The 25509-nt window shown below is 40.3% G+C and overlaps 2 protein-coding genes across 3 annotated transcripts in view; both read right to left on the bottom strand.

Moving 5' to 3' along the window:
- Window positions 1-3835: 3835 nt before the first annotated feature.
- Window positions 3836-17211, bottom strand: LOC123373028 (dynactin associated protein). Its single transcript, XM_045021767.1, has 9 exons — window positions 16943-17211; window positions 14928-15167; window positions 13109-13315; window positions 11901-12134; window positions 11180-11333; window positions 6470-6579; window positions 6212-6325; window positions 5043-5192; window positions 3836-4121 (listed from the first exon to the last, which is right to left on the bottom strand). The coding sequence occupies exons 1-9, from the start codon at window positions 17024-17026 to the stop codon at window positions 3957-3959; spliced, it is 1458 nt and encodes a 485-aa protein (XP_044877702.1). The 5' UTR covers window positions 17027-17211; the 3' UTR covers window positions 3836-3956.
- A 7821-nt stretch (window positions 17212-25032) lies between these two features.
- C6H18orf54 (chromosome 6 C18orf54 homolog) overlaps window positions 25033-25509 on the bottom strand; it is a 30459-nt gene continuing 29982 nt past the window's right edge. For both annotated transcript variants that reach the window (XM_045022149.1, XM_045022150.1), the window contains exon 8: window positions 25033-25197. In XM_045022149.1, coding sequence (XP_044878084.1) covers window positions 25053-25197 — 145 coding nt within the window. In that variant the 3' untranslated portion in view covers window positions 25033-25052. The remainder of the gene's footprint in view (window positions 25198-25509) is intronic.

The following is a 25509-nucleotide window of genomic DNA, read 5'->3' as shown; positions in this document are numbered from 1 at the left end:
GCCAGCGGGCAGGAGGTTCTGGGGATGGCGGAGGGGAGGGGCTGATAGGGGCTGCTGATGTATTACTGTGGCTCCTCGGCAATGTACATTGGTAAATTCTGGCTCCTCTAAGGTTCAGGTTGGCCACCCCTGGTCTAGGGACTTGTATAGCTGCTCTCCACCCCCTCACCACAGCCTATCTCACTGATGGTGCTCGGGGTGGGGGGTTTCCTTAGCAGTTCCCTTACTCTCTGGGGCAAACTCCAGTCCTTTCCCTTGGGGCTTCTTTTGCCACAGTGACCTACCCCAGGAAGGAAACTGAGCCACAGACCAATCAAGTGACCTGACTCAAGGAATGGTATCCCCAGCTGTGGATTGTAAGCAGAGATGGGCACCTCCCTCCAGGCCAGACTTAGGCTCTTACTCTTTGAGAGGGGTGGGGCTTAGGTCAAACCCCTCTCACCAGCATCTTCCATTGGCTAACTTAGGCGGCTAAGCATGCCAACCTTTGTGAATCCTATTTTTAGGCACCTATCTTTCTCCGTGCATTGCATAGGACACGTGGGTGCACAGTTCAGGGTTTGTGGATTCCTTTATTGTTCCAGTGATTTTTCTACATGCCCAAAACCTAGGCATTGCGACACTGAGCATAGGTTCACGTCTTTCTTCCCCTTACACTGCTGTAGTTCTAGATTAGAAGCAGCTAGAGGTTGGTTGGTTAGTTATTTACAAAAGCCTCACAGTCAAGTCCAAATGATGCTGCCTTTCTAAACGACTGCAGTGAAGACTCTCTTTGTGCCATTACATGGTCAGACTGTGCTCCCAGAGTTACCCTGGGCTTATGGTGATGTAACCAAGGGCAGGATTTGTCTCTTTAAAATAAGACATGAGACAATTTACCTGGGGCGAATTTCACCCCTATACTCCAGTCCTATGAGCCACTGGCCCCTTAAGTGGCCAATAAAATCTATGTTGTCTCCCTGCGTGAGGGTGAATTTCACCTATTAGGAACACTGTTCCTTTGAATATGTGGCTTGAAACCTTGAACTAATCATACAATGTCAGTAAATCCCATGACATACACACTGAATGAATTTAATATTTTAATAAAAACATATCACACTGCTCATTATTGCCTCTGCTTACAATTAACTGTAGGTGCTGGGTTATTTTCTATTTAATATTCTGTTAACTTCCTTTTTAAAATGTATTTTCTGCCATAATTCACATTCACCACAGGGGGGCATTGCAGACTTTTTTTAGCTAAATTTCCTGCTTCCTGTTTCAATCAATTGAATGCAATAATTTTCAGAGGAAGTGAAGGGTTTGGCTTATTGTTTCGCTGTTTAAAATATTTCCAATTTCACATTAATTAAATTACTGTAGTACAGGTTTGGGTAATTAAAGCCACTGTACAATGTGCACCTTATCCTGCATTCTCCCATTATTTTAAATGGGAGTTTTACTCTGGCAGTGTAAAAGGGCCTTAATGTGGGTGCACATTACATATATACTCACTTTGACCTCCCTCTGCACTACCAGAGTTGTATAAAAGGACCTTAGTTTAACTGTGAAATCAGGCAATACTAGTTTATACACATGGATCATTGCGGTTTTGATCTGTCATTATCCACAAACAGAATTTTTATTTTATTTTATTCTAGTTCCATCACACTCATTGAATTAATAGGCACAAAACCAGACCTGCACAAAACCCTGATCTCATATTGTCTCTCTGACATCTCTTCCTGGATGGCTCACCAAATAAGATCAAAACTGAGCTCCTTATTTTCCCTCCAGAATTTCTTCTCTTTCCCCTTTTCTTGTCACCGTTGACAAAACCACCACCACCCTTCATGACATGTAGGCCCAAAAGCTAGTGGTTATCTTCAGCTCTTCCCTCTCCTAAATACTATCTGGTCCTCACAGTGTTCAAATCCATGTGCTTCTTCCTGTACAACATCTCAAAGATCTAACCTTTTCTCACTGTCCCAACTGCAAAAACCATCTTACAAGTCCTTATCTCCCATTTTGATTAATGCAACTTTCTCCTCTCCTACCAGACCACAACTTGCATGACTCTTTTTTGAGTTTCAAATCATTGAAGATCTCCTGGATAAGCCAGGTGGTCTCTTACCATACTTCCTATCTATCCTACACATTGGAATAGTTTGCTGTTCTGCCATGCTGAGGTAAGCTGCCATGCTGAGGTAAGCTGTCCCAAATCCCCGAAGGTCCAACAAAGGCCGGAGTGCAAGCAGGAGTGTCAAGCCATATGAGAAAAAGCCTCCAGTGGCAGGGGAATGACCTTCCACCAATTATTTCCCTCCATTTCAAGCATCTCAACAATGATATTTTATTTTATTTTATTCTAGTTCCATCACACTCATGATATTGTTGAGATGCTTGAAATGGAGGGAAATAATTGGTGGAAGGTCATTCCCCTGCCACTGGAGGCTTTTTCTCATATGGCTTGACACTCCTGCAGCACCCAGCAGGGTCCCCCCTTTTGCTGCTGCTGCTGCCACTTGAAATGGGGGCTTGACTCTCCTGGAGCTCCACCTGCCCCAAAGTTTACCAGCCACCACTGCTCAATAGTTCCTTAGGCCAGATCCTCAGCTGATGGAAACTGGTGTCGCGCCACTGATTTCAATGGATCTGTGCTGATTTGCACAGACTGAGGATCTGGATCTTTGTGTTCTGGGCAGTTGGTTCATTTCTGACTCCATCGGGAAGAAGCAGGAGAGCACAATAGAGCAAACATTGAGCGATACACGCATGCAAACCCATGTAAGTTAATGGACCAAGGGTTTCACAGGTGTAACTGATAGCAGATTATGGATTAATTGTGGATTTATATTAGTAATCTCTGGTTTCTGGTCATTGTCCTGCCATCACCCACTGACTTCCAAAGGACTCCAGTCAGAGAGATGACAGCATATAGACTTCTGTTACTGTGACTAGTACAGTGGGTGCACAATCGTTTACTTCAGCAACAGGAGCCAATGTCTTAACCAAAACATTGCAAAGAGCCCACTGTAGCAGCTATAGAGTTATCATTATTGACAAAGGCTATAGAGTTATCCAGCTACATCTCATGATCAATTCCCTGCCATTGCAGAAGCCTCAGGCAGCCTCCTGTGGGCTGTAATATTGTGGTCTAATTTTGGTTGTTGCTTTAAGTGTATGGGTGGTGGGTGGTGTTGGTGGTCTGTGATATACAGGAGGTCAGACTAGATGATCTGGTGTTCCCTTCTGGCCTTAATCTTTATGACTCCGACTCTGAGTGGTACAACTGGTATGTCTATACATTAGAAATTAGAAAAGAGCTGCATTGTTCTAGGCACTGTACATGATAAGAAACAGCCACTGCCCCCCAAAAGCCACCGTCTAAACAGACAAGAGACACACAAAACGAAAGGGGAAATAGAAGCACAAAAAATGTAGTGATTTGATGAAGGTCACACAGCAGGTTGCTGGCAGCACAAGGATTAAAAGCCAGGTCTCCCGAGTTCCTATCCAGTGCCCTATCTGTTGAACTACAGCTAGTGGAGGGAAAGCAGGTATGGCCTGAATGTATTACAGGGCAATTGAGAGATCGATCCTGAAAAAACTGTTGGGTATAGTGCTTGCTACTATAAGTAGTTCCAGTCAAGAAACAAAGAACTGTGTCCACACTGTATGGGGGTGGGGAGGAGTTTAAATACAGTGAATGTGTGTAGCAATGTACATTTCAGTACTTTGACTGAAAAGTAAAGTGAGATGAAGTGTATGAATTAATAAATGGAACAGAGCGAATACAGACAAAAATTAATTTGAGTGGCAGGAGCCACCTTTATTTACAAAACACTGTTACTCAAATACCAACTAAAATAACTACATAAAAGTTAAAATGAGATTACTTTATTTTCTGACCAGCTCCCCTGGATAAACAGCAAGAAATGTAAAAAGTACTTTTAAAAATAAGGCAGTGAAACTTAATTATTTTTGGCAACTAATATTAGCTGCTGTGGCAGGTTAATTGCCTGATCCTCACTAAACTTTGGGATCTTCTTAAATTCCTCCTGTTTCTTGAAGAAAAGCTGGGCTAGAATATGATCTGCTGTGGCATGGAAGTAGTCATCCATATCAAGGGTTTGCAGCTGTCGGAAATACCATATTTCAAATGGAAATAATTTATTATTAGATGATCATTGTATAAGACTATTAACAGCACAGAATATTAAAATACATTGAGTAAAAAGCCACATAGTTCATGAGAGCTATAGCACACACAATAAAAATATCATAAACAATAAAAAACATAGCACTTACATGGCACTTTTCATCAAAGCTATTAAAATCTTAACTATTTCTGGACACACTTTTTATTTTTGGACTGGGAACAGAGAAAGTTCTGAGCTATGTGTTTAAGAATATTTGTGTTCTTTGAAAACCAATAGTTTCTAATGCTAGAAATACAAATAGATTATTGAATCAGAGAGATTGAGTGTGTAAAGTTTGTGTGTGTGTGTGTGCATGCACACGTGTACATAAACACACACACAATGACCAGTTAATGAGTTGGCAATACTTAAAAGGGTAAATGTCCTATGAGATAAGGAACTAAGCTAGAATAGCAGTTGCTTTCACACTCCTTTGCTGGATATCAGGATCACAGGATATGTGTAATCACAGGTCCATGGCACCACCCATGCTCACCATCAAGCATGTTGGCCTGGTCAATGCTTGTGCAGATCCCCTTTCTGTGGTGCACAGGGGCTATAGTGGCCTTTGCAGGCTAATCCACCCACAGCATGACCAGCAAACAAGCTCTCTCTCATGCACACGCACACACAGCACATAGTCTCTCTCCAATGTGGTGCTTTAGTGGTGCCTCATGAAGGCCCTTCGCACCAGAAGTGAAGCTCACCGTCAGTGTAGCTGAGCGTTACTGGTTGTGTAGCAAAGCATAAGGCAACCGATCAGGGAATAAGTCCAATTTATGCTTCTCTCCCTCCCTCCTTCCCCTTCCCCCCCCCCCCACGCCTGCTTACAGAGTAACTGCCATTATGAAGTCTCACCTGGTTGCCCGTGCTGAATGCTAGAATCATAAGCAAATCCTCATCACATGTGCTTTTGATATAATGTTGTGTTCCAATGGGGAAAAATACAACATCTCCAGTGCCAATGTCAAAGTCGGTGGTAATTTTAGATGAAACAATAATTCCCACCTAAACAAGAAACGCAGCAATTATTCCTTGCTGGAAAATGTTCAAATATCCAACAGTACATGCCAAGCCCACTCATCATAAGATTAATTAAGAATATGGCTCCAATTCTGCGCTGAGATCTGCTAGTGCAGACCCAATGATGTCAGAGGAGCACCAGACAGGCACAGGTATCCACAGGGGAAGATTGTGGCTATTATTATTCAACTCCCCATATAGGGAAGAAGTTTCAACTTCTTCAGCTTGGCAGAAGGATTATTAACATTATGGGTCAGCTCACATGAAACGCAGGGCCCTTAAAAAGAACCTTTAAACCTTTTTGTTTTTCAAAGGATTGTGACCACTGCTGGACTAAGTGTTTGGTACCTTCACCATCCTTTACTTCCCTTCTTTTACATCGGATCCCTTTGTTGTATTTATCAGCTTCAGTTTAAAGAGGGTGGTTTTCGATTATGATCTTATTGTATCTTTGTTTGTTTGTATTATATCAAAACAGAGCCTCAAGCATCCTGGTAAGTCATGTTAATTAATACTAATCAGAGCAGTAACGATTATCTGGGCCTTCCTCTCGGCATAGAATCAAGACCACCCCTTTTCCTTTCTATATAGTACTTACATGTGGTGACAGGGACATAGTGAAACATTGTTTTCTAAATCTTGTTGCAACTAACTTCCTCTGTTTAGGGCCTGTTCCTCAGCAGCGTTGAATCAACAGGATTCCCTCTTATTTTGTCTACCCTCTTTCTAAAACCATAAGAATTCCTACTTGAAGCAGCTTGCTGCCTTTTCTCTGAATGCAGAACAATAATGGCTAAATTTTTCTCTCCGTTGTGGCAGTGCAACTTCTTTTTTACTTGCTAGAGCTCCATCAGCATAGCTCAGAGAAAATTTAACCCTAAGAGGAAGGGTGTGGATTTTGGAGATTTACAATACTAACAAGAATCAGACATTTTTCTGAAAACATTCCAATCCTGCAGTCCTAACTCAGACAAAACCCTCATTTAGTTTATGTAACAAATTACCTTTCCACAGCCACTAATGACATAGCCCATCTCGTTAGCATTGAAATGAAAATGAGGTTGCCGTAGTCCATTGCTGTATATCCTGATAGTTGCTAAGGTAAGAGCATTTTCATGCTGGAAGTCAAAATAAGCACAACAGTCAGACAAGAGCCCATATGGCAACATCTTAGCTGTGTGTGACAGTGATGACGAACTCACATGCTTTGCAAATGTTACCTGACGTTTCAGCAATGAGAATGCTCTACTGAACATACGTACCATTTGCAGTGAGTCACTGAAGATTTTCTCATTGTCATTTAGACCAGCTCCGTTTTTGCGAAAGCGAGCCCACTGAATTATTCCTCCTGGAAGTTTGAATTCTGTTGAATCTGAATGAATGACAGTTAAATGAGAATTACTAGAAAATATTCCCATATGTTATTGGTAATTAATTGCCGGAAGATCTGCTTTTAGCTCATGTTGCTTGTTTATCGACCAAGATCATGGGTCCTCACTGGACACTGAATTTGGGACATCCAGTGCTAAAAGCATGAGCATCTACCTTTAGCTAGTTAATAGACTCCTATCCTTTGTGAAGCAGCCACCAGTGCAGGATGCATAACACAGACTCACCAGCAGTTTATACTTGCACGGTACCCCACTCTGACACATGCAAGCAGCAGTTGTACAAATAATAAGAAATCTGAAATCAGAATTTCTTCTTGAGTTTAAATTAAGACTAGTAACTAGCAGTGTATTCACTGATATTAGTGGCAACACTGAAAGTTTCTTTCCAGCCACTCACCCATTAGCTGTGAGCTCAAACTTTTTATCATGAAAAGTATTTGTTCTAATAGCAATCATTTCAGCTGTCCTGAATCCTGCAAGGTGCTTTGTCATTAGGAGTGGAGGGTGCTCAGCATCTCCCAGGAAATGCTCAGCACCTTGCAGGATTGAGTGCACGGTGTGTGAGCATCATGTACTAGTGGCTGGATCCACTTCATACAAAATATCTTGAAGATGATAAGGTGGTGTTTTCTATACACCTTCCATCGATGGACAACATTTCACCTTAAACCGGTCATTCACACTGACAACATTTTCCTGAATCAGACAGGTACTTATTCACATACTGATGTTAAAATGCCTGTAGTATTCTACCATGAGCATACTAAAAGTCCCAGGAAGTTGTAATTGTTGCCTTATTTCCTTTAGGTCATTTGGACTTTGTGCCTACAATGGTGTTCTCTGTTCATGCTCTGGCACTGGCAGTCTAAGGAGTACCAACCCATTCTCCAGACAGTTTCCTTTGGCTCAACTTGCTCTACCTCCCCTGAGGACAGAGTTCAGCTTTCCTTGGAGTGCCCCAGCCAACTCCTCAGGTCTATCACCAGCCAACTCCTCAGGGACCCATCAAAATAAGTTTTATTGGCAAAATACAAAAAAGAGAAAAATATAAAATAAAAAATTAGTTAAATACACACACTCCATACTACAGAGAACATCACTTTCCTTGAAGTTACAGAAGAAGAGGTTGCCCACCTTGTGCAGTAACTGGGTTTTTCAAGATGTGTGTCCCTATGGATGCTTCACTTCAGGTGCTAATGCACCCCTTGAGCCATTGATATGAGATTTTCCATTAGCAGCGTCTGTTCGGTCTGCACATGAACCCTATTCCTCCTCATGTCACACACCAAGGCTATCCAGGGATACGCAGGTGAACTGCCCTCAGTTCCTTCTCTACCTGAATGTCCCATGGAAAACAGTCTGAAGCAGAGTGGAAGGAGGGCAGCTGGAGGGACGCCAGACTCAATGGTACCTGTTCCAGGGCCAGAGTCAATGGCGCCACATGGGTTGTTGGAACTCAGAGTGGCCCGATGTGGGTTGCACTCTACTAGAATCCCTCTGCTCCACCAACTTTGGTGTTAGGGATCGACCTCTAACAGTCTCTTTCTGCTTCTTTCTTGGCACCGATGATAGAGAGCTGTGCCGAGGTTCCCTCACTGAAACACTTTTTTTCATCACCGGGGAGGATGGACAGTGCTGAGTCTCTTGAGAGGCAGGAGCGTCTTTTCTCAGTGCGGAAGAGGAGGAACGGCGCTGAGTCTCCCAAACCGTAGCCAGGGCACTCCTTATGGTGGTTGAACTACCCAGCTCCAAGGGAGGTCGAAGTGCTGCCTCCATGAGGATACATCTGAGCTAGCGTCTCTACTCTTTTTGGTGCGGTCTTTGGTAAGTCCTTGTAGATCTTACAGCGCTCCCACACGTGAGTTCCCCCAGACATTTAAGGCAGCTGGAATGGGAGTCACTCACAGACATAAGCTTGTGACAAGAAGCAAACACTTAAACCTCAGAGACTGAGGCATGCCCCGGTACCAGGCAGGGATTAACCCAGCTGAGTAGAGTTCGCTAACCTATTTACCTAACAACTGAAACTTAACTACTAAGAATAAAACATAACTGTATACAACAAGGTTAGAAAATCCACTGAGGAGTGCTTGTGAATGCAAGGGATGAGGCAGCTCCAGTAGCCATCACAGGAGGTAAGAAGGAACTGAGGAGCTGTGGGTCAGCGGGACCTTTTATACCTGCTCTATGAGCATGCAACTCCAGGAGGCAACAGTTGTGTCATGATGGATATCACTTGGGGGGGGGGGGACTTTCCGCTGGCGGTGCTCAGGGTGAGCACACACCTACATTGGAATGGACATGAGCAAGCACTCAAAGAAGAACTAACCTATGCAAACTAACCCTAAACAAACAGCTATAGAAAACTGTACACAAGATAGCCCAGGCACACTCAACGTGGACAGGCTAAGGCTCTGTCTCCTGCTGAGGCTGTTGAGAAGGAACTGAGTACAATTCACCCCCACATCCCTATATAGACTCGGTGTGCAGCTTGAGGACGCATGCATAGGCCAAACGGACAATGCTAAAGGAAAGTCTCTGATCAAGGGCTCGAGAGGGGCATACGCACCTGAAGTGGAGCACCCATAGGGGAAGGCGCATACTTGAAGAAGAACATTGCAAAGTCAGCTGCATTTATTGTGTGGCAGAAAATAGGACTGGTTTCTGAGAGAGGCTTCCCAGAGAAGCTTTGTGATCAGTTCTATACTTCAGTTATAGGTCCTAACCATTGGAGGAGTAAAGTTCTGGAACAGCCTCCCAATAGGAGTTGTGAGAGCAAACAATTGGTTTTAAGAGACAGCTAGAGAAATTTATGAGTGGGACTGGGTGATGAGATTGCTTGCCATTGGTGGAGGGGAGGGGCAGGACATGGCAGCCCTGGGAGTTGCTACTAAAATCTCATGCTTTGGGGCTCCAGTTCTTCACCTACAGAGGTAGAAACAGAGGTAGAAAGGAATTTCCTTCCTCCCTCTCAGAGTATTCTGGGTGGGTTTTGAGGGTGTTTTTTGTGTGTGTGTGTCCTTTCTCTAAAGCATCTGAGATGGCCACAGCTGGAGATGGGACACTGGATGGGATGGATCAGTGCTCTGAGATGGCAGTGGACATTCTCTCATATGCTTGGCTGGCTGGTGCATCTCAGTCCCTCCTGCTCTCTGCCTGTGGCACACCATAGTTTAGTAACCTGAAGATTATAATACTTTGGTCGAGTTTCAGTTGCTGGGTACAGTTGGTAGCCTGTGATACACAGGAGGTCAGACTAAATGATCTGGTGGTCCCTGCTGGCCTTAAACTATGATTCTATGACCTGCCTTTACATGGCATTTTTTCTGTGACATCATGTGGTATCTGCTCACTAGAGCACAAAGAACATATTCAGTTTCAATATGTGAATTTATGCTAAACTATGGCCCTGTTTCTGCAACACAAGGCAGCCAGTGCAAAACAGCTGGCATATCTGACTATGGGATGGTATGTCTGGTATAGCTGGACCTTCCAATAGCCTAAAGCCAGCATGGCCACTTCTATGGCTATGCCTCTGGAAGGTGTATCATGCCACTCATATACACTCTGTGGAAGTCAGAGAGAGCTTGGTCAGGGAAAAGGGAGCATGGCTGGGGTATCAGTGGAACCTGGCCAATTCTCAGCTGAAATAATAGACCCTTGGTGTATTACATAGATGCAGCTGCATTTGTGTCGTACAGGCAGATTTGAATCTACGTATACTTTTAGTTTTTGATTAAATAATTAGCTTATTTTCTAACCTGTACTTTTGAATCTGAGTTTTTAGACAAACTAATGAATACAGACCAAGGCCCCAGTTCAGGAAAAAAACCCACAAAAAAACCCCCAAGGTGTGCATGTGTTTACGTTTGTAGTTCCATTGGCTTCAATTTCTAATGTATAGGCATACCAGTTGAACTACTCAGAGTCAGAATCATAGAGTTTAAGGCCAGAAGGGACCACCAGATCATCTAGTCTGACTTCCTGTATATCACAGGCCACCAATACCACCCAGCACCCATACACTAAATGCAACAACTGAAATTAGACAACATATTACAGTCCACAGGAGGCTGCCTGAGGCCTCTGGTTAATATCGTCCCTTTTATTAATTTACAAATTGTTTCTAGACTATTATATTACTACTTCTCCCCTTTATCACATTTAATTTTTACTCCATTTTATCAATATAAGAATGGTCATACTGGGTCAGAGCAATGGTTCACCTATCCCGGTATCCTTTCTTCCAATAGTGGCCAATGCCAGAGGATTCAAAGGGAATGAACAGGACAGGGCAATCATCAAGTGATCCATTCCGTCATCCAGTCCCAGCATATGACAGTCAGAAGACTAGGGAAGCAAGAGCAATGGGTTGCATCCCTGACCATCTTGGCTAAAATTAATTGATGGATCTATCCTCCATGAACTTATCTACCGGTAATTCTTTTTTGAACCTAGTTCTAATTTTGGCATTCAGAACATCCTTGACAAGTTCCACAGGTTGACTGTGCATTGTGTGAAGAAGTACTTCCTTCAAAACAAACAAATACCCCTTTTATATACCAAGTTCTTAGTTTGTACCTTTGAGATTATAGAAGTATCGCCACACTAGCTTGTCTGGAGACTGCACATAGCTGGCATTCTGAACAAGCTCTACTAAGTTTGGTGGAAGGTTAATGGCCTGATCTTCTGTTTGTTTCTTGAATGTTCTAATAAAATTCACTCCACCTTGAGGCTAAAATACACACGATAAAAATGTTATGTTAGAAAATGCATGAAGCAAACAGGGAAAGTAGAGCTTCTTGATCAAGTAATGTGCTTTTCACATTTAAGACATTCTGAAGGTCTGATCTGGTAAGACTTGCTGCCATGCATTATCCCATATAATTCCTAGCGCTATACATATTTTAACTTGATTTTATATTTTGTTCAAATCCTAAAACGATTTGAAACGGAATCAAAATGTAAGTCCTCTCTCACCTGAGTAGATGCTACAAATTGTTCTATGAAGGAGGGAGTGTTTGCTCCCTCCTTATAGAATGCACAGTTTCCACCATGAGACCCTGCAGATCCAGATACTATGACCTATATGCTGGCTCCAGAGACCCTTGCCTCAAGGGTGACAAGGACTAGTTCTAAGGATATGAGAGGACACTGCTACACTGGGGACATAGAAATCCTTCCAGTCGGGAGACAGGAGATCCAGGGAAAGAGGGGATCCTCCACAAATTGATAAGGGGCATTGTTGGGCCCTTTATGATTACTTTCAGCAAGACAGAGTTGTGTATGCTACTGTTCAAACCTTTAATGATCTTGCTGCTATATCTTCTGGTGTAGAGAAAAACACATCATCAACATCCAAGGTTTGAAGTTCTTCATGTGTTGTAAAAAACAGCAGGAACAAACAGTCATCTTCTCCCACATTCTTTACCCAATGCAATGTGTTTTTAGGGAAGAAAATCACTTGGCCTGCAGTAACATTGTATGTGGTTACTATGCTACCACCAGCATCAACAACGCCAATCCAGGCACTACCCTGAAACACAGGTAGAGCGACAGAACGCACTCATGAAAGAAACAAACAAACATTGGTTTTTCCATAGTGAGCTCATAAATTGTATTTACCTACATTTTAATAATTCTAACATACCCATATGACTGATGGTAGCCCACTCTGGTGACAGTCCCATTCTTATTCAGCTTTTGAGATATGAAAGCAAGAATAGTGCATTCAGCAATAAATTGTTGGAAGGCCCAATTTCTTTAAGAAACACTTGATAAATTTTCTCTTTCTCTCTCACACACAAAACGTTACCTTGTTTAAACAAAGCTGTGAATGTTATGATTATAGATTAAGATGATAGATTAAGATTAAGATTATAGATTAAGATGATTGGGGTAAGGACCATGTGTCTGTCTTATACAATTGCTCCCCAATCCTGACTGGGGCCTGTGAGTGCTACTATGATATAAATATTAAATACTTAATAATAAAAATATTGTTAGTATTCTAAGTATACCCAAGAGTCAATTCTTCAAAATACATAACGCTTTGTTTTCAAAATTATGTACAATCTCTAATTATTCCTCACAATACCCCATGAGTTAGTACTTTAAGTAACTTTTACTATTCCTGTTTTACACATGGAGAAATGGATAGTCAGAGGAGATAAGACAAACACTTTCAAATTTGTGTGTCTAACATTAAGCACCTAATTCATGTGCAGGCACCGAGATGAATAGCTGAATTTCTAAAAGTGCAGAGTACACAAAATTTCCACTGACTGCAACTATTACACTTTGTTTGGAGCTGAGAGTGTATAGTATGTCTGCAAATCACGCCATTTAAGAACATAATTTCAGGCACCAAGGTTTGAAAATGTGACTCACGTTAACTAATGATACATGCCGTCATTATTATTATTTAGCATTTGTATATAAGACCTTAGGTTGGCATGATGCTTTACTCCAAAAATTACAACAGATAAAATTAAAATAATCAGATTGTACCTTTAGGAGAAAGCCGTGTTCATTGGCATTAAAGTGCCAGTGGGGGGCCCGGAGCCCTTTGCTTTTGATCCGTAATGTTCCAAAAGTCATCTTAGACCGCTGATTGTTGATGCTTGTTCCAAATTCCATTTCTTCATCACTCGGATAATCCTTTACATCAGACCTAAATCTTGCCCACTGAATATCACCCCCAGGAAACTGAAATACCTAGCAAATCATAGACATAAGTTATTCTTTATAAGTATTGGACAAAGGCAAGGCCAGAGGGAAAATTAAGGGAAAATATTGAGGGAATATTTCAGAACATTACTTTATATGTAGATATGAAATTTGTGGAAAACATAGGGAATTCTTGGTGAGGCTTCTCTCTCTATGTGTTTACTACACTTCTGATGATTCCACACATACTTTTATACATCAAATTGCTATAATTTTTTTTTTTACAATGATTGATAAGAAATGGTTTTAAGGACAAAATTCTCAGAAAAATTAGTGGCTAAGAATCGCTTTGTAGGTACATCAAACAAAAAAAGTGGAAGACCTGGGGTGAAATCCCGGCCCTACTGAAGTCAATGGAAGAACACCCACTGACTTTAGTAGGGCCAGGATTTCAGCAGAGTCCATCAGTGTGTATCTGCTATCAAAAACTAAACACATATACGGCTGATATGGCCGATCATCACCTTGACCACTCTACTTTTATGTTGTACTCCCTTCCCCCTTCTCTTTCTTTGTCTTTTTAGACACTGATTCAGGAAAACACATAAGTACATGCTTACAAATAAGCACATGTGTAAGTACCCTTCCTAAATAGAATGTTTTCCTGAAGCAGGGTCTTAGATTGTAAACTCTGTGTGCTAGGGACTGTTCCTTCCCATTTATTTGTACTCTATCTAGAATAAATCCAGCAATTTAAAAAAGTCACCTTACCTTAGGGAAATGTATTACAGGACACTGTAATCTTGAAAACCACATTTTTTTGTATGTTTGCACCTCCTATAGTTACATCTAATGCCTAACAATATCAGAACTGGAAGAAATTAGAAAAAGACAATTTTCTGCTATTTTTTTAGTTCCTTTAATTTATATTTTTGACAGCACTGTATATCAGTTTAACTGTCCACTGTCTAATCAATCATCTTCTCCTTTGCAGGAAAACCCTTATAAACATGAACACGGGATCAGAAAAATCCATATAAATATACTTTTTAAGGATTTAAAAAAAGAGTCAGAACATACACTAACATCTGGCTCTGTGAAAACTGGAGTTCTTCTAAAATTGGTCAATTTCTAAAAATTCAGTAAGTTTTGAAATACAGAGACTAAACTCTGAAGTAATCTAACTGTTTGGTTTGTACATGAACTGCATTGCTATAAGTCCAGCAAGATGAATGAGGCTACTACTGCCTAAAATGAGACCATCACATTCATTTTTATTTGTGACCAAAGAATACATTTTAGCTCGGTTCTCAAGACTTCCAGTTTCAGCTAAATGGCTTCTATTTGTATTCAAGCTGTCTGAAAATGTTTCACATTGTGTAGTTTCACTGATAGATTTCAAAAGCAGACTTCCTTTTAAAACTCTGTAATTTTGGTTATTTAGACATCTAATTTGTAGGTGCAAATAATGATATGTCCAAAAGAGGTAAATTGCATTTTGGATTATTTATGAATCAATATATCTTTGTGCCTGCAATTCTGTGGGCAAAAAAGGAGAATACCAAAACAAAAAACGAAAAAACAGGCCAGTCTGAAAATTTGGCCCTAAACTTCTATATTGAGTACAATAATACTGTTTTGTAAGAAGAACAACTGCTACCTTAGATTTACCCAGATGATTCAGAAACTGAAATTTGACATCTACTCTTTTTTTGTCTGGCATTCTTATTGGTGTTTTTGGAGAGGTTATTTCATGCTTTTGAATGTTTAGCTCTGTCATAAATCCAATGTTATGAATGTAGACCAAGGAAATAATCAGCACTCCTATGATGGTGGAGATGATGCAGGCCAAGAGACAAACTAGAAAGATGTTCATTAGCGACCAGTGGCTCTTTCTTTCCTACAAGACATTTTAAAAACCAAAGTTATTAGTTAGCAATCAGAACAACAGTTAATGCAATGGTACCTGTGTAATCAAGACTGGATACCTTTACTGAAGATATGCTTTTGTCAGACAAGTTAGTGGGCCCAGTATAGGAGTAACTGGATGAAATTTTTTTGGCCTCTGTTATGGTCAGACTAGATGCTCTGATGACCCCTTCAGGCTTGATGTTTATGAAATTGTGAATAAATCTTAGAAGCACTTCACACAAGGAGCCTGATACCACAGACTTTATTCACACATGTATTCTTTCGATCTATCTATCGATCGATCTATCGATCAATCTATCTAGGATCTTTCTTTAGTGCCCATCAATGTGCAGAACAGAGCCTAGATCTCCCTTGGAATATCAATACAAGCTGCTAATTTTCACAAGAAAGTGAGATAATAAAGAAAAGCAAAAGAGCTATTGAAATTTTCACCAGTTTTACAGATTAAGCTACAAACTGCAACAAGACAGAGCATCCTTTATACATTAAGCATGGGTTGGTTTTTTTTAACCATTTAAAGGGATGATGAGATGAGATATGCTTTGTATGGTTACTTTTTTGATCTTTTGGGAAAATGTAAAGTCCTCGGTGTATTTTAACCTGGTTAGATCCTTAATGGTCACTTTTCAAACTGTACTGTTTAAGCTTTCAAACCGCTGCTGCTTAAACTTCTGCTGCCCTTAACAATATAAGATAACCAAAATGTTTTTGAACTTTGTTCACCCTACACAAAACTGGAAGAGGTTAAGCTGGCCAGGTAGGCCCATTAACTGCCCAGGCATCACCTGGAGAGGTGCCAGGGAGCAGGGAATTGATAAGGAGGCTCTGCTGCTGGACAGGAACTGGAGGGGCCTATATAAAGCACAGGTGCTCAGAGAAGAAAAGGGCTGCAGGAGAGTTGTCTGGAATCACTCCCTGGGAGAAGGGAGGTGTGTTTTGGGCTATGGAGATAGGGTGACCAGGTGTCTGTTTTTTGACCAGACTACCCGGTCGAAAAGGGATCCTGGCAGTGCTGGTCAGCACCACCAACCATGCTATTAAAAGTCTGGTTGATGGTGCTGCCCAGCTAAGGCAGGCTAGTCCCTACCTGCGCCGCTGACCAGGAGCCGCCAGAGATAAGCCTGTGCCCCAACCCCCTACCCCAATAATGAGCCCCCCCCAACCCAGAGCCCTCACTTTACCTTATAGTATCTCCCTGTCAATCCCACACAATTCTATACTTTTATTAAAAATACCCAGATATTCTACGTCATGGTAACTAATATAGCACACATGGTCTCACTAAAAATCCCCAATGGGTAAAGTCAGTTGGGTCACTGTGGAGTTGCTAACCCTGATATATTTATAGCCTAGAGCTGCTGGGAAGGCAGTTTCGGTACTTACTATAAGCTCCCTATAACGCAACAGCTTAGGGTATGTCTACACTGCAACGAAACACCCATGGCTGGTGTTGCACTTTAACTTCAATCTAGAAACGAATTTAGTTAAATCAGTTGAATTTGTGTGTAAACTAGTCCTAAGCCTTCTGCTATCACATCTTTGCTAAGTGAAGTGAGGCCATGGTGATTTCTTGAGTATTATGTTTGCCAATTAGCAAAGTGAAAATTAGGAAGATTTTATTTTATTTAACTCTTTATAGTATATTTGTATAAATAATTTTGCTATACCATGAAACAAGATGTTAAGCCCCAACCCTGATTCTTATTTGATAAAGTTCTAAATAATTCCAAAAGAGAAACTTACCGGTACCTCTTGCTTTGTCTGCTCTTTCATATTTGAGGAACTTTGTATTTTCTCGTCATGCATTTCAAATCCTGGGTTCTCCATTTAAAGAAACTGGAACAGACTTTTGTAAAAAAAAAAATCTGATTGAAAAATAATGTTAATTCTAATTTGTGCTCAGTACTTATAGAGCTGCAGCACCAAGAAACAACTAATTTTAATTTTGCATGGAAATAGTAATGACACTTAGAATGATCTTATCTCTAAACTGGTTGCAATCCAGGAAGTGTCCTTTTCTAAACTGTCACAGGAAAGATCTGCCTATTTCCAAATTCAGGACTGAAGTTATTCAACTCATTTCTGCATTACACAAGCCTTGAGATGACAAGACAGTAAGACGGATAGGTTCTGTTAACTGAAGATTGTGGGGAACAAACAGTGGACAGCTCAAGCAGTGACACCAGGGTCATGGTGAGCTGGGAAGCAGTGCAACGGCAACAAATGGTCCGCTCCTTTCCCTGTGAAGAGCGGCTTCCCCCTACTATGCGAGTCATTCCCATGATAATGATTGACAAAGTATTTTGGGTAAGGACACAGTAATGAAAACAAAAGAAAAAGCACTACTGTGCTAATAAACACCACCCTATATCGAAAACTTACTGACCGCTACACTTACCTACATGCCTCCAGCTTCCATCCAGGACACATCACACGATCCATTGTGTACAGCCAAGCTCTAAGATACAACCACATTTGCTCCAATCCCTCAGACAGAGACAAATGCCTACAAGATCTCTATCAAGCATTCTTAAAACTACAATACCCACCTGCTGAAGTGAAAAAACAGATTGACAGAGTTAGAAGAGTATCCAGAAGCCACCTACTACAGGACAGGCCCAACAAAGAAAATAACAGAACGCCACTAGCCGTCACCTTCAGTCCCCAAATAAAACCTCTCCAGCACATCTTCAAAGATCTATAACCTATCCTAAAAGATGATCCCTCACTCTCACAGATCTTGGGAGACAGACTAGTCCTCGCTTACAGACAGCCCCCCAACCTGAAGCAAATACTCACTAGCAACCACACACCATACAACATAAACACCAACCCAGGAACCTATCATTGCAACAAAGCCTGATGCCAACTCTGTCCACATATCTATTCAAGTGACACCATCATAGGACCTAATCACATCTGCCACACCATCAGGGGCTTGTTCACCTGCACATCTACCAATGTGATATATGCCATCATGTGCAAGCAATGCCCCTCTGCCATATACATTAGCTAAACCAGACAGTCTCTACACAAAAGAATAAATGGACACAACTCTGACATCAGGAATCATAACATTCAAAAACTTATTTTGCATGCTTATTCCCCCCCGACAAACACACACACACATACACTGTTCCTTACATCTCCTTGTCAATTGCTGGAAATGGGCCATTTTTATTATCACTACAAACAGTTCTTTTTCTCTCCTGCTGATAACAACTCACCTTAACTGATCACTCTCCTTATAGTGTGTATGGTAACACCCATTGTTTCATGTTCTCTGTGTATATATATATATCTTCCTATTGTATTTTCCACAACATGCATCCAGTGAAGTGGGCTGAGCCCATGAAAGCTTATGCTCAAATAAATTTGTTAGTCTCTAAGGTGCCACAAGTACTCCTGTTCTTTTTGTGGATACAGACTAACACCGCTGCTACTCTGAAACCATTCAAAAACCTGTGGGAGAACACTTCAACCTCTCTAACCACTCAGTGACAGACTTGAAGGTGGCAATTTTACAACAAAAAAACTTCAAAAACAGACTCCAAAGGGAGACTGCTGAACTTGAATTAATATGCAAATTAGATACAATTAACTTAGGTTTGAACAGAGACTGGGAATGGTTGGGCCATTACACTAATTGAATCTATTTCCCCATGTTAAGTATTCTCACACCTTCTATGTGTCATCTCGATTATCACTTCAAATTTTTTTTCCCTCCTGCTTATGCCTATCACCTGCTCAAAGCCAAAGTCCAAAGGACGCTATGTGACATCAGAAACAAATGGTGGAGCATTGTTCCAACAGTTTTTAAAACCTCAGCTGGGATGCCATCTTGGCCTGGTGCCTTGTGATTTTTTGTCTTGGTGATGGCATACCAGACTTCCTCAAAAGATGGAGGATCAGCAAGGTGTTCCATTGCTGAGCATCAGGGAATGAACTCGATGGTGTCTTCAGAGACTGAATTCGCGGTTGAGTAGGCTCTCAAAGTGCTCCTTTCAGCGTTGTTTAATGGCTGCATTGTCTTTGAGGAGGGTAAAGCCATCCTGGGAATGTAAGGGGGTTGGGCCTTTGGAGCTTGGCCCGTATATAGCTTTTGTTGCTTGATAGAAGCTTCTCATGTCATCTTGGTCTATGAAACTCTGGATCTCAGAGGTCTTCTCTTGCCACCATTTGTTTCTGATGTTACGTAGCTTCCTTTGGACTTCAGCTTTGAGCAGGTGATAGGCCTCATGTTTTTGTTAATTAGAGGAATCATTTTGCTAGTAACAGAATGCATCTCTTTTCTATTGAATTAATGCTAGGATTTCCTCGTTGTTTTCATCAAACCAGTCTTGATGCCGATCAGTGGAATAGGCTATGGTTTCAGCACGTGCACTGTGAATGTTATTTTTAAGCTGATCCCAGTGCTCTTGAATGTCAGTGATGCTGTCAGGCAAGTTAGAGAGTTTCTCAGACAAGTGTTGCTGGAAAGTCTCACAGCAGGGTTGGTCTTTAAATGCTTTGATGTTGTATCGCTTTCACGTAGTCTTACAATTACGAGTGGTTTGAACACGCTTTTTTCAATATATGGACGTTTTTGTATAATTTGCAAAACTTGAGTTATACATTGTTATCTATAGACAACTTCAAAGACTTAAAGACTATTGGAACTTTTTTATAAGCAGCCTGACTGATGCTTAATATGCCTCTTTGGCAGGTCAAAGAGCTATTGTTTCTATAGATCAAGTATTAATTCCATTTTACATTTTCTAAAGTTGAATCCTTACAGTTCCCTGTAAGCTGCACATTTGGGTGGCTGCCCAAGAGAGATTCAAGGGCTGCCCAGTTGATTAGCAGAGCGCGTACATCCGGCAGTGTGTGTTCAGGTGCCTCTCCCCCTGCTGCTTTGCAGCCACGTTGCTCTGCCTTGCATCTTCTCCCAAGACCCGCCTGATGGCTGTACAAAGTGGTGGGGAAGGGTCAGGGTGTCCCCCTCCCACCACCCCTGTATCCCATCTTTGCAGAGCAGGAGAGAGAACAGCCTGTCTCAGGAGGACTATAAGCTGCTGTGGTCTGAAGTGATTGAGTGCCTTTCTTAAAGAGACAGCACATGGTTTCTCAGACTTCCCCAGCAACCAGCTCACCCAGTCTCTCTGTCTGTCTGCATGTGTGTGTGTGTGTGAGTGTGAGAGAGAGAGAGAGACACACACACACTCTCTCTCCCCCTCTCCCCATGTACCCCATCTCCACAGAGCAGGGGAGGAGAGACAGGGCTCAGGACAGGTTTCAGTGAGTGCCTTAAACAGTGCATGGCATCTCTCAGAAACTTCCTCAGCAGCCAGCATACAAACTGTGTCTGTCTCTCTCTCTCTTTCACACACACACCCATAGTCTCTTGCACACTCACCTCCCAACACATACCTGTATTATTATTGTTGTTACTTCTTGATACTATCCTGCAATGCACATATATTCTCTATAATTTTATTCTTTCAAAGTTTGTTAGTTTTTTGTCTGGTCTGTGCATTTCATAATTTTTCTCGTACACTTAAATTTAATTCTTTGAGTAGTGAGTTCTAAAATGCCTAACCTGTCCTGGCTGGAGTAATTATCCTATTGTAACTTTTTAATAATATATATCTAGGTTTTTTGTTTCTACCGGTGGCGCACATCCACACATACCTCGGTGCACATGAAATTTATTCCGCACATGGATGGAAAAATTAGAGGGAACATTGACCCTACCTGTCAATTTCCTTTTTCTTTAAGTGTTGTAGCCCTGTCAGTCCTAGTATATGAAAGAGACTAGGTGGATGAGGTAATATCTCTTATCGGACCAAAGTTTTGAGCTCTGAAGAGCTCTATGTAGTCTGAAAACTTGGTCTGATAAAAGATACTACCTCACCCAACTTGTCTCTCTCAATTTACTTTTGTAAATTTTCATTTAAGATTTAGTTACCAGGAAGAAACTCATTACACAACCCTCTCTGTAAAATTCAGTCATCCTGAGCTACCAAACAGATTGACTGAATCAGAAATGATTTTACATTATTTTTTACAAGTGAGGAGGCACAATAATTACTCTAATAAGTCTTCTCTGACAAATCCTCATCTTTGTAAGCATGATTTTTTTATTAGGCTAATTTCCCAACAGGATGCAAAGGTGGTACTTAACCAACTATAATGCTCTTTCCCTTCTCCAGGGTTGTTGTAACCACATATTCTATTCAGCTCATATGAGCTACCAGCATGACCGGCGCCCACTAATCTGTATCAACATAGGGGATCTAAGATTTCTTTATCCAAAAATGTATTACTATTCCAGCGGAGAGATGTGCACAACCTGTTTGGTTGAGTCTGTTTTGTCTTCAAAATGTATAACATTTCTGATTGTAGGCGCTTGGCACCTGGGGCCCATTTTTATGGAAAACTCCTATAGTTACTTTTTTGTAATATCAAATGCTTTGGGATTCTCATCTTGTATTCAAAATACATGGAGAGTGGTTGTACCTTGTTGCTTTCTATTTTTTTTTTTTTTTGGAAAATCAGCAACAATTGGATGTGCTAACTCTGTGCCCTATTAAAGGTATACTGACTTGTAAACTCCTCAGAGTCAAAGGACATTATTCTCCACTGTTTTAACCCTTGTGGAAACATTTATACCCACAGCAAATAAATGCAAAGTAGGTGTACAATGCTAAAAAAAACAAAATGGCAGTGTTTTACATCCACTTTGCAGAGATATGAATGAGTGTGCAAAGCAGAGGAGAATCAGGTCAACACCTTCCCTGTTTTTTTCCTTTGTCACACTAAATCTATGGAAAAATAGCATGATATTTCCTGTTAAGTCTTGAGATCTTCAGTATAATCATCTTTGACAATCAAAGATAGTCTTAATACAGATACTAGGTAGGGTCTACTACATTATCTGGTATCGTCATTGGTGTACTTACAATGTATTGCTGTATGAAAGCTTTTACAGACAATCTTTTCCAGTAGAACAGTCCTCTAATTTATTGGACCCTGATTCTACATCCAGACATTTTACTCAATACATTTGTATAATCCAAACTTTTGAACACACGTACAGAGCCAGAAGTTTTCATAGTATGACAATCACCAGACTTCCTTTTGTAAAGTAACAGATACAGTAAAGTGGTATTTAAAGTCATTGCAACTGTAGGTTTTCCCGTCTACTTACTCATTAACTTGCAGGGAGCCAAGAGGGGGAAATTATTAGATCTCCTTTCTATTACTAATCATCTTATTTTTCTTTTAGTATCTTTCAGTTCTTCAAATTGGCAGCTTTGAGTTTATCACATCTGTTGTACAGTGAGGTCTCATATGTACATGTGACAGGGGCTTGCAAGAAAATTTTGTATGTTTCATCTGGTGTTTTATTTACAGAGAATTTAGTAATGATACAATGTTGACTTGATAGCCTAGGAGACTGGACTAGTTACAGAACAAGTACAGCTTATAGAGCTGCTGTAAAGGCTTCCTACAAATATCTTGTCAATATATCTCAACCCAGACCTTGAGGGACCACATATAGGGATGTGATGACTGCTGATTTCATTCCCATCTAATTCTTGTCTTTTGAGTAATACATTTTTAAAAAAAAAAATTACATTTATTTATTTTAACGTGGACACAAGTTCACACACAACTTGACTGACACCAACTTTTTCACTGACCATTGACAGATGACATTACTACCCTGGGACAGATTCAAGCAAGCAGACGCAGGTCAAAGGATTTGGGCCCAATTCATGAGTCTGGTATATATCCTTTTGTGCTGCTCTACTAGTTTGATAGGGCTATAAAACAAGTAAAGTAGAAAGCTGGGAATTCCACTGTATATAGGGAATGGCTAGAGTATCTCTATACCTCTACCCCGATAGAACTCTCTCCTCGGGAGCCAAAAAATCTTACCACGTTATAGGTGAAACTGCGTTATATTGAACTTGCTTTGATCCACCGGAGTGTGCAGCTCCACCTCCCTGGAGCGCTGCTTTATGGCGTTATATCCAAATTCATGTTATATGGTGTACTTCTATTCTCTTATGGAAGGGTCCATTGGGGACATAAGGAGCTGGGTTGTAAGATGCAGCAACACAAATTCCTAGATCAGGGAATTACAAGAATGGCATACCCTTTCTTGGGTCCTGTGTGAAGCAGAGCTTGGTTGGACTTAGGGCCTTCTTGTACTTTTATTACCAATATACCAAGTAGCCCCTCCCTCACTTTCCAACCAGCTATTTCAATTATGCAGAACTAGTATAAAAAGCAGAACCATGAAGGCTGGCACTGGAAAGATCTTGTTAGAACCACAGACATTTATATGTATTGTGTGTCAATTAAAATGTGTAAAAGCTATGTTTATCCCATATGTTAAGTGGCCTATTCTTTACTTCCACTCACAGATACTCCACTTTACTTAATAGCCAGACATCTTTCTTTACCGATTTGGGTTTAGACTTTGCAGGCTAACTGAGAAAACCTGGACAAAAAAGTATGCACATTGATATTAATAAAGTGTCTATATAGTGAATCATAACTGCTGACAATATTTTTTAATCAAAATACTGCAAATGACAAATAACAAACAATGTTTTCGTGTGAGCTGTAGAAGTAAAATAGTATTTGTTAACACTTAGCCACAAGCATGTACATAGTGGTGAAGAGACATAATGAGCCCCTATCTAATTAATTAAAAATGTATATATTTCATTACCAATTTATCAATGTATATCTTTAGAGACCAAATCAGCTATTTTCTAGGAAGTATTCAACAGGCATAATTAAAATACAGAATTCCCACATCCTGGGACTTGAAAAATTTCTTGCTTGTTTTATTTTTAATTTCAAACATCATTGCACCAGGCTTCAAGTGACAAACTAGCTTTTCCTTGAATGATCTATTTAACACTGCTTTAGCCTGAAGAACTGATGCAGAATTCTGGAACTTTTAAATGCATTCTTTTGGTTCTTTTCAAACTTCTTTACTGACTTGGTTTGAGGGGATTTTATACAACTGTATTAGTACAAAAAGGTAAAACTGGCCTTTAGCTATTAATCTCTCAACTGACAAAGTGCATGGAGGAAAATGCACAGCTATGTGAATGCATGCTTAAAAAGGACTACTACTTTTCAAAGTTAGGTGATATTTTATGGCACTTCTATCCAAAGAAATAGGTCACAGCTAGACTCATTTGGCTTCTTGAGGAGCATCCTATAAATCTGTCATGATATTGTCTTACTGTAACTAGAAATAATGGTTGAAAGGGGATTACATGACTTGTATTAGAGAAATGCCAGAGAAGGGTTTCTAGAGTTAGCAAATTCAATAATCTGTAGGCTTTGCTCCTGACTATAATCATGTCAAAATAATGTTCCATCAGAAAGCAATGATCCTAGAGCTTTTATGTAATATTGTTGCAAAGCCTTCCGGTTTGCGTAAGTTTATACCTCACTCTTCAGTTTCCCTATTTCTATTAATTTTGTAGCAGTGTGGGGGATGTAATGGGGCCACTGAATGTGGCATAGCATTTTGAATTTCTGAATTATTTTATTTATAGACCACAGAGCATTTTCCTTGATGGTTGCTCAAGTTATTTTAATAAAATAAATATTCTTGATAGTATGGATCTTGCTAGATAAATATAGAATCTAGTAAAATCTAATTATTACTCATGCATTTTGGAGTTTTCACCTCAATGCTAAAAAAAGTGTAGAAATCCTGTATGGTACTTTTAAAATAATACACACTTCTCTCAAATTTAAAAAAATAAAAATATATTTGACCTATGAAACTGGTCTCAAAGAAAAGTTAATGGTTATTATACAGGTACTAATATTTTATTTATACAGACTGCTCAGTTTCCAACAAAATATTTCTTATTTGTAGATTTTTTTCCTTTCCATCTTCTTGATGACAATCTTTCTGATCTTGTTTGCCACTGGTATCTTCAACTAGGCCTTTGAGCCGTGACAAATGGTGTAAAGCCCTACATTTAAAAAGCAACACAAAACACACCCTTATTAACAAGTATATATTATGATTTAAGTTACATATATTTAACAGAAATGGCAGTACTTCCTTAACACCACTTAATCAGCTTTGAGGCATCTCTTCAGATTAATACATATTGACATGTAAAACTGTGAAAACAAATTAAATGCTGATTTAAAGGGACAATTCAACTGTAGACATATACTTTCATGACACTGCATTTCTTCATTTTTTTCTACAGATGTCTATTTTTCCTATTTACTACTGTTAAAAGCAAGTAAGGATGACATTTTAGCCTGTGTTATAT

The sequence above is a fragment of the Mauremys mutica genome, chromosome 6, assembly GCF_020497125.1.
Source record: "Mauremys mutica isolate MM-2020 ecotype Southern chromosome 6, ASM2049712v1, whole genome shotgun sequence".
Classification (NCBI taxonomy): domain Eukaryota; kingdom Metazoa; phylum Chordata; order Testudines; family Geoemydidae; genus Mauremys; species Mauremys mutica.
This window is presented reverse-complemented; position numbering and strand designations above follow the sequence as displayed.

Excerpts from the sequence above, each read along its gene's own strand:
- LOC123373028 (XM_045021767.1), bottom strand. The coding sequence starts at position 17,026 with ATGGAGAACCCAGGATTTGAAATGCATGACGAGAAAATACAAAGTTCC. Across the intron at positions 15,168-16,942 it reads AGACAAAGCAAGAGGTACCG|GAAAGAAAGAGCCACTGGTC; the intron begins GTAAGTTTCTCT and ends AATGTCTTGTAG. Across the intron at positions 12,135-13,108 it reads AACACGGCTTTCTCCTAAAG|GGTAGTGCCTGGATTGGCGT; the intron begins GTACAATCTGAT and ends CCTGTGTTTCAG.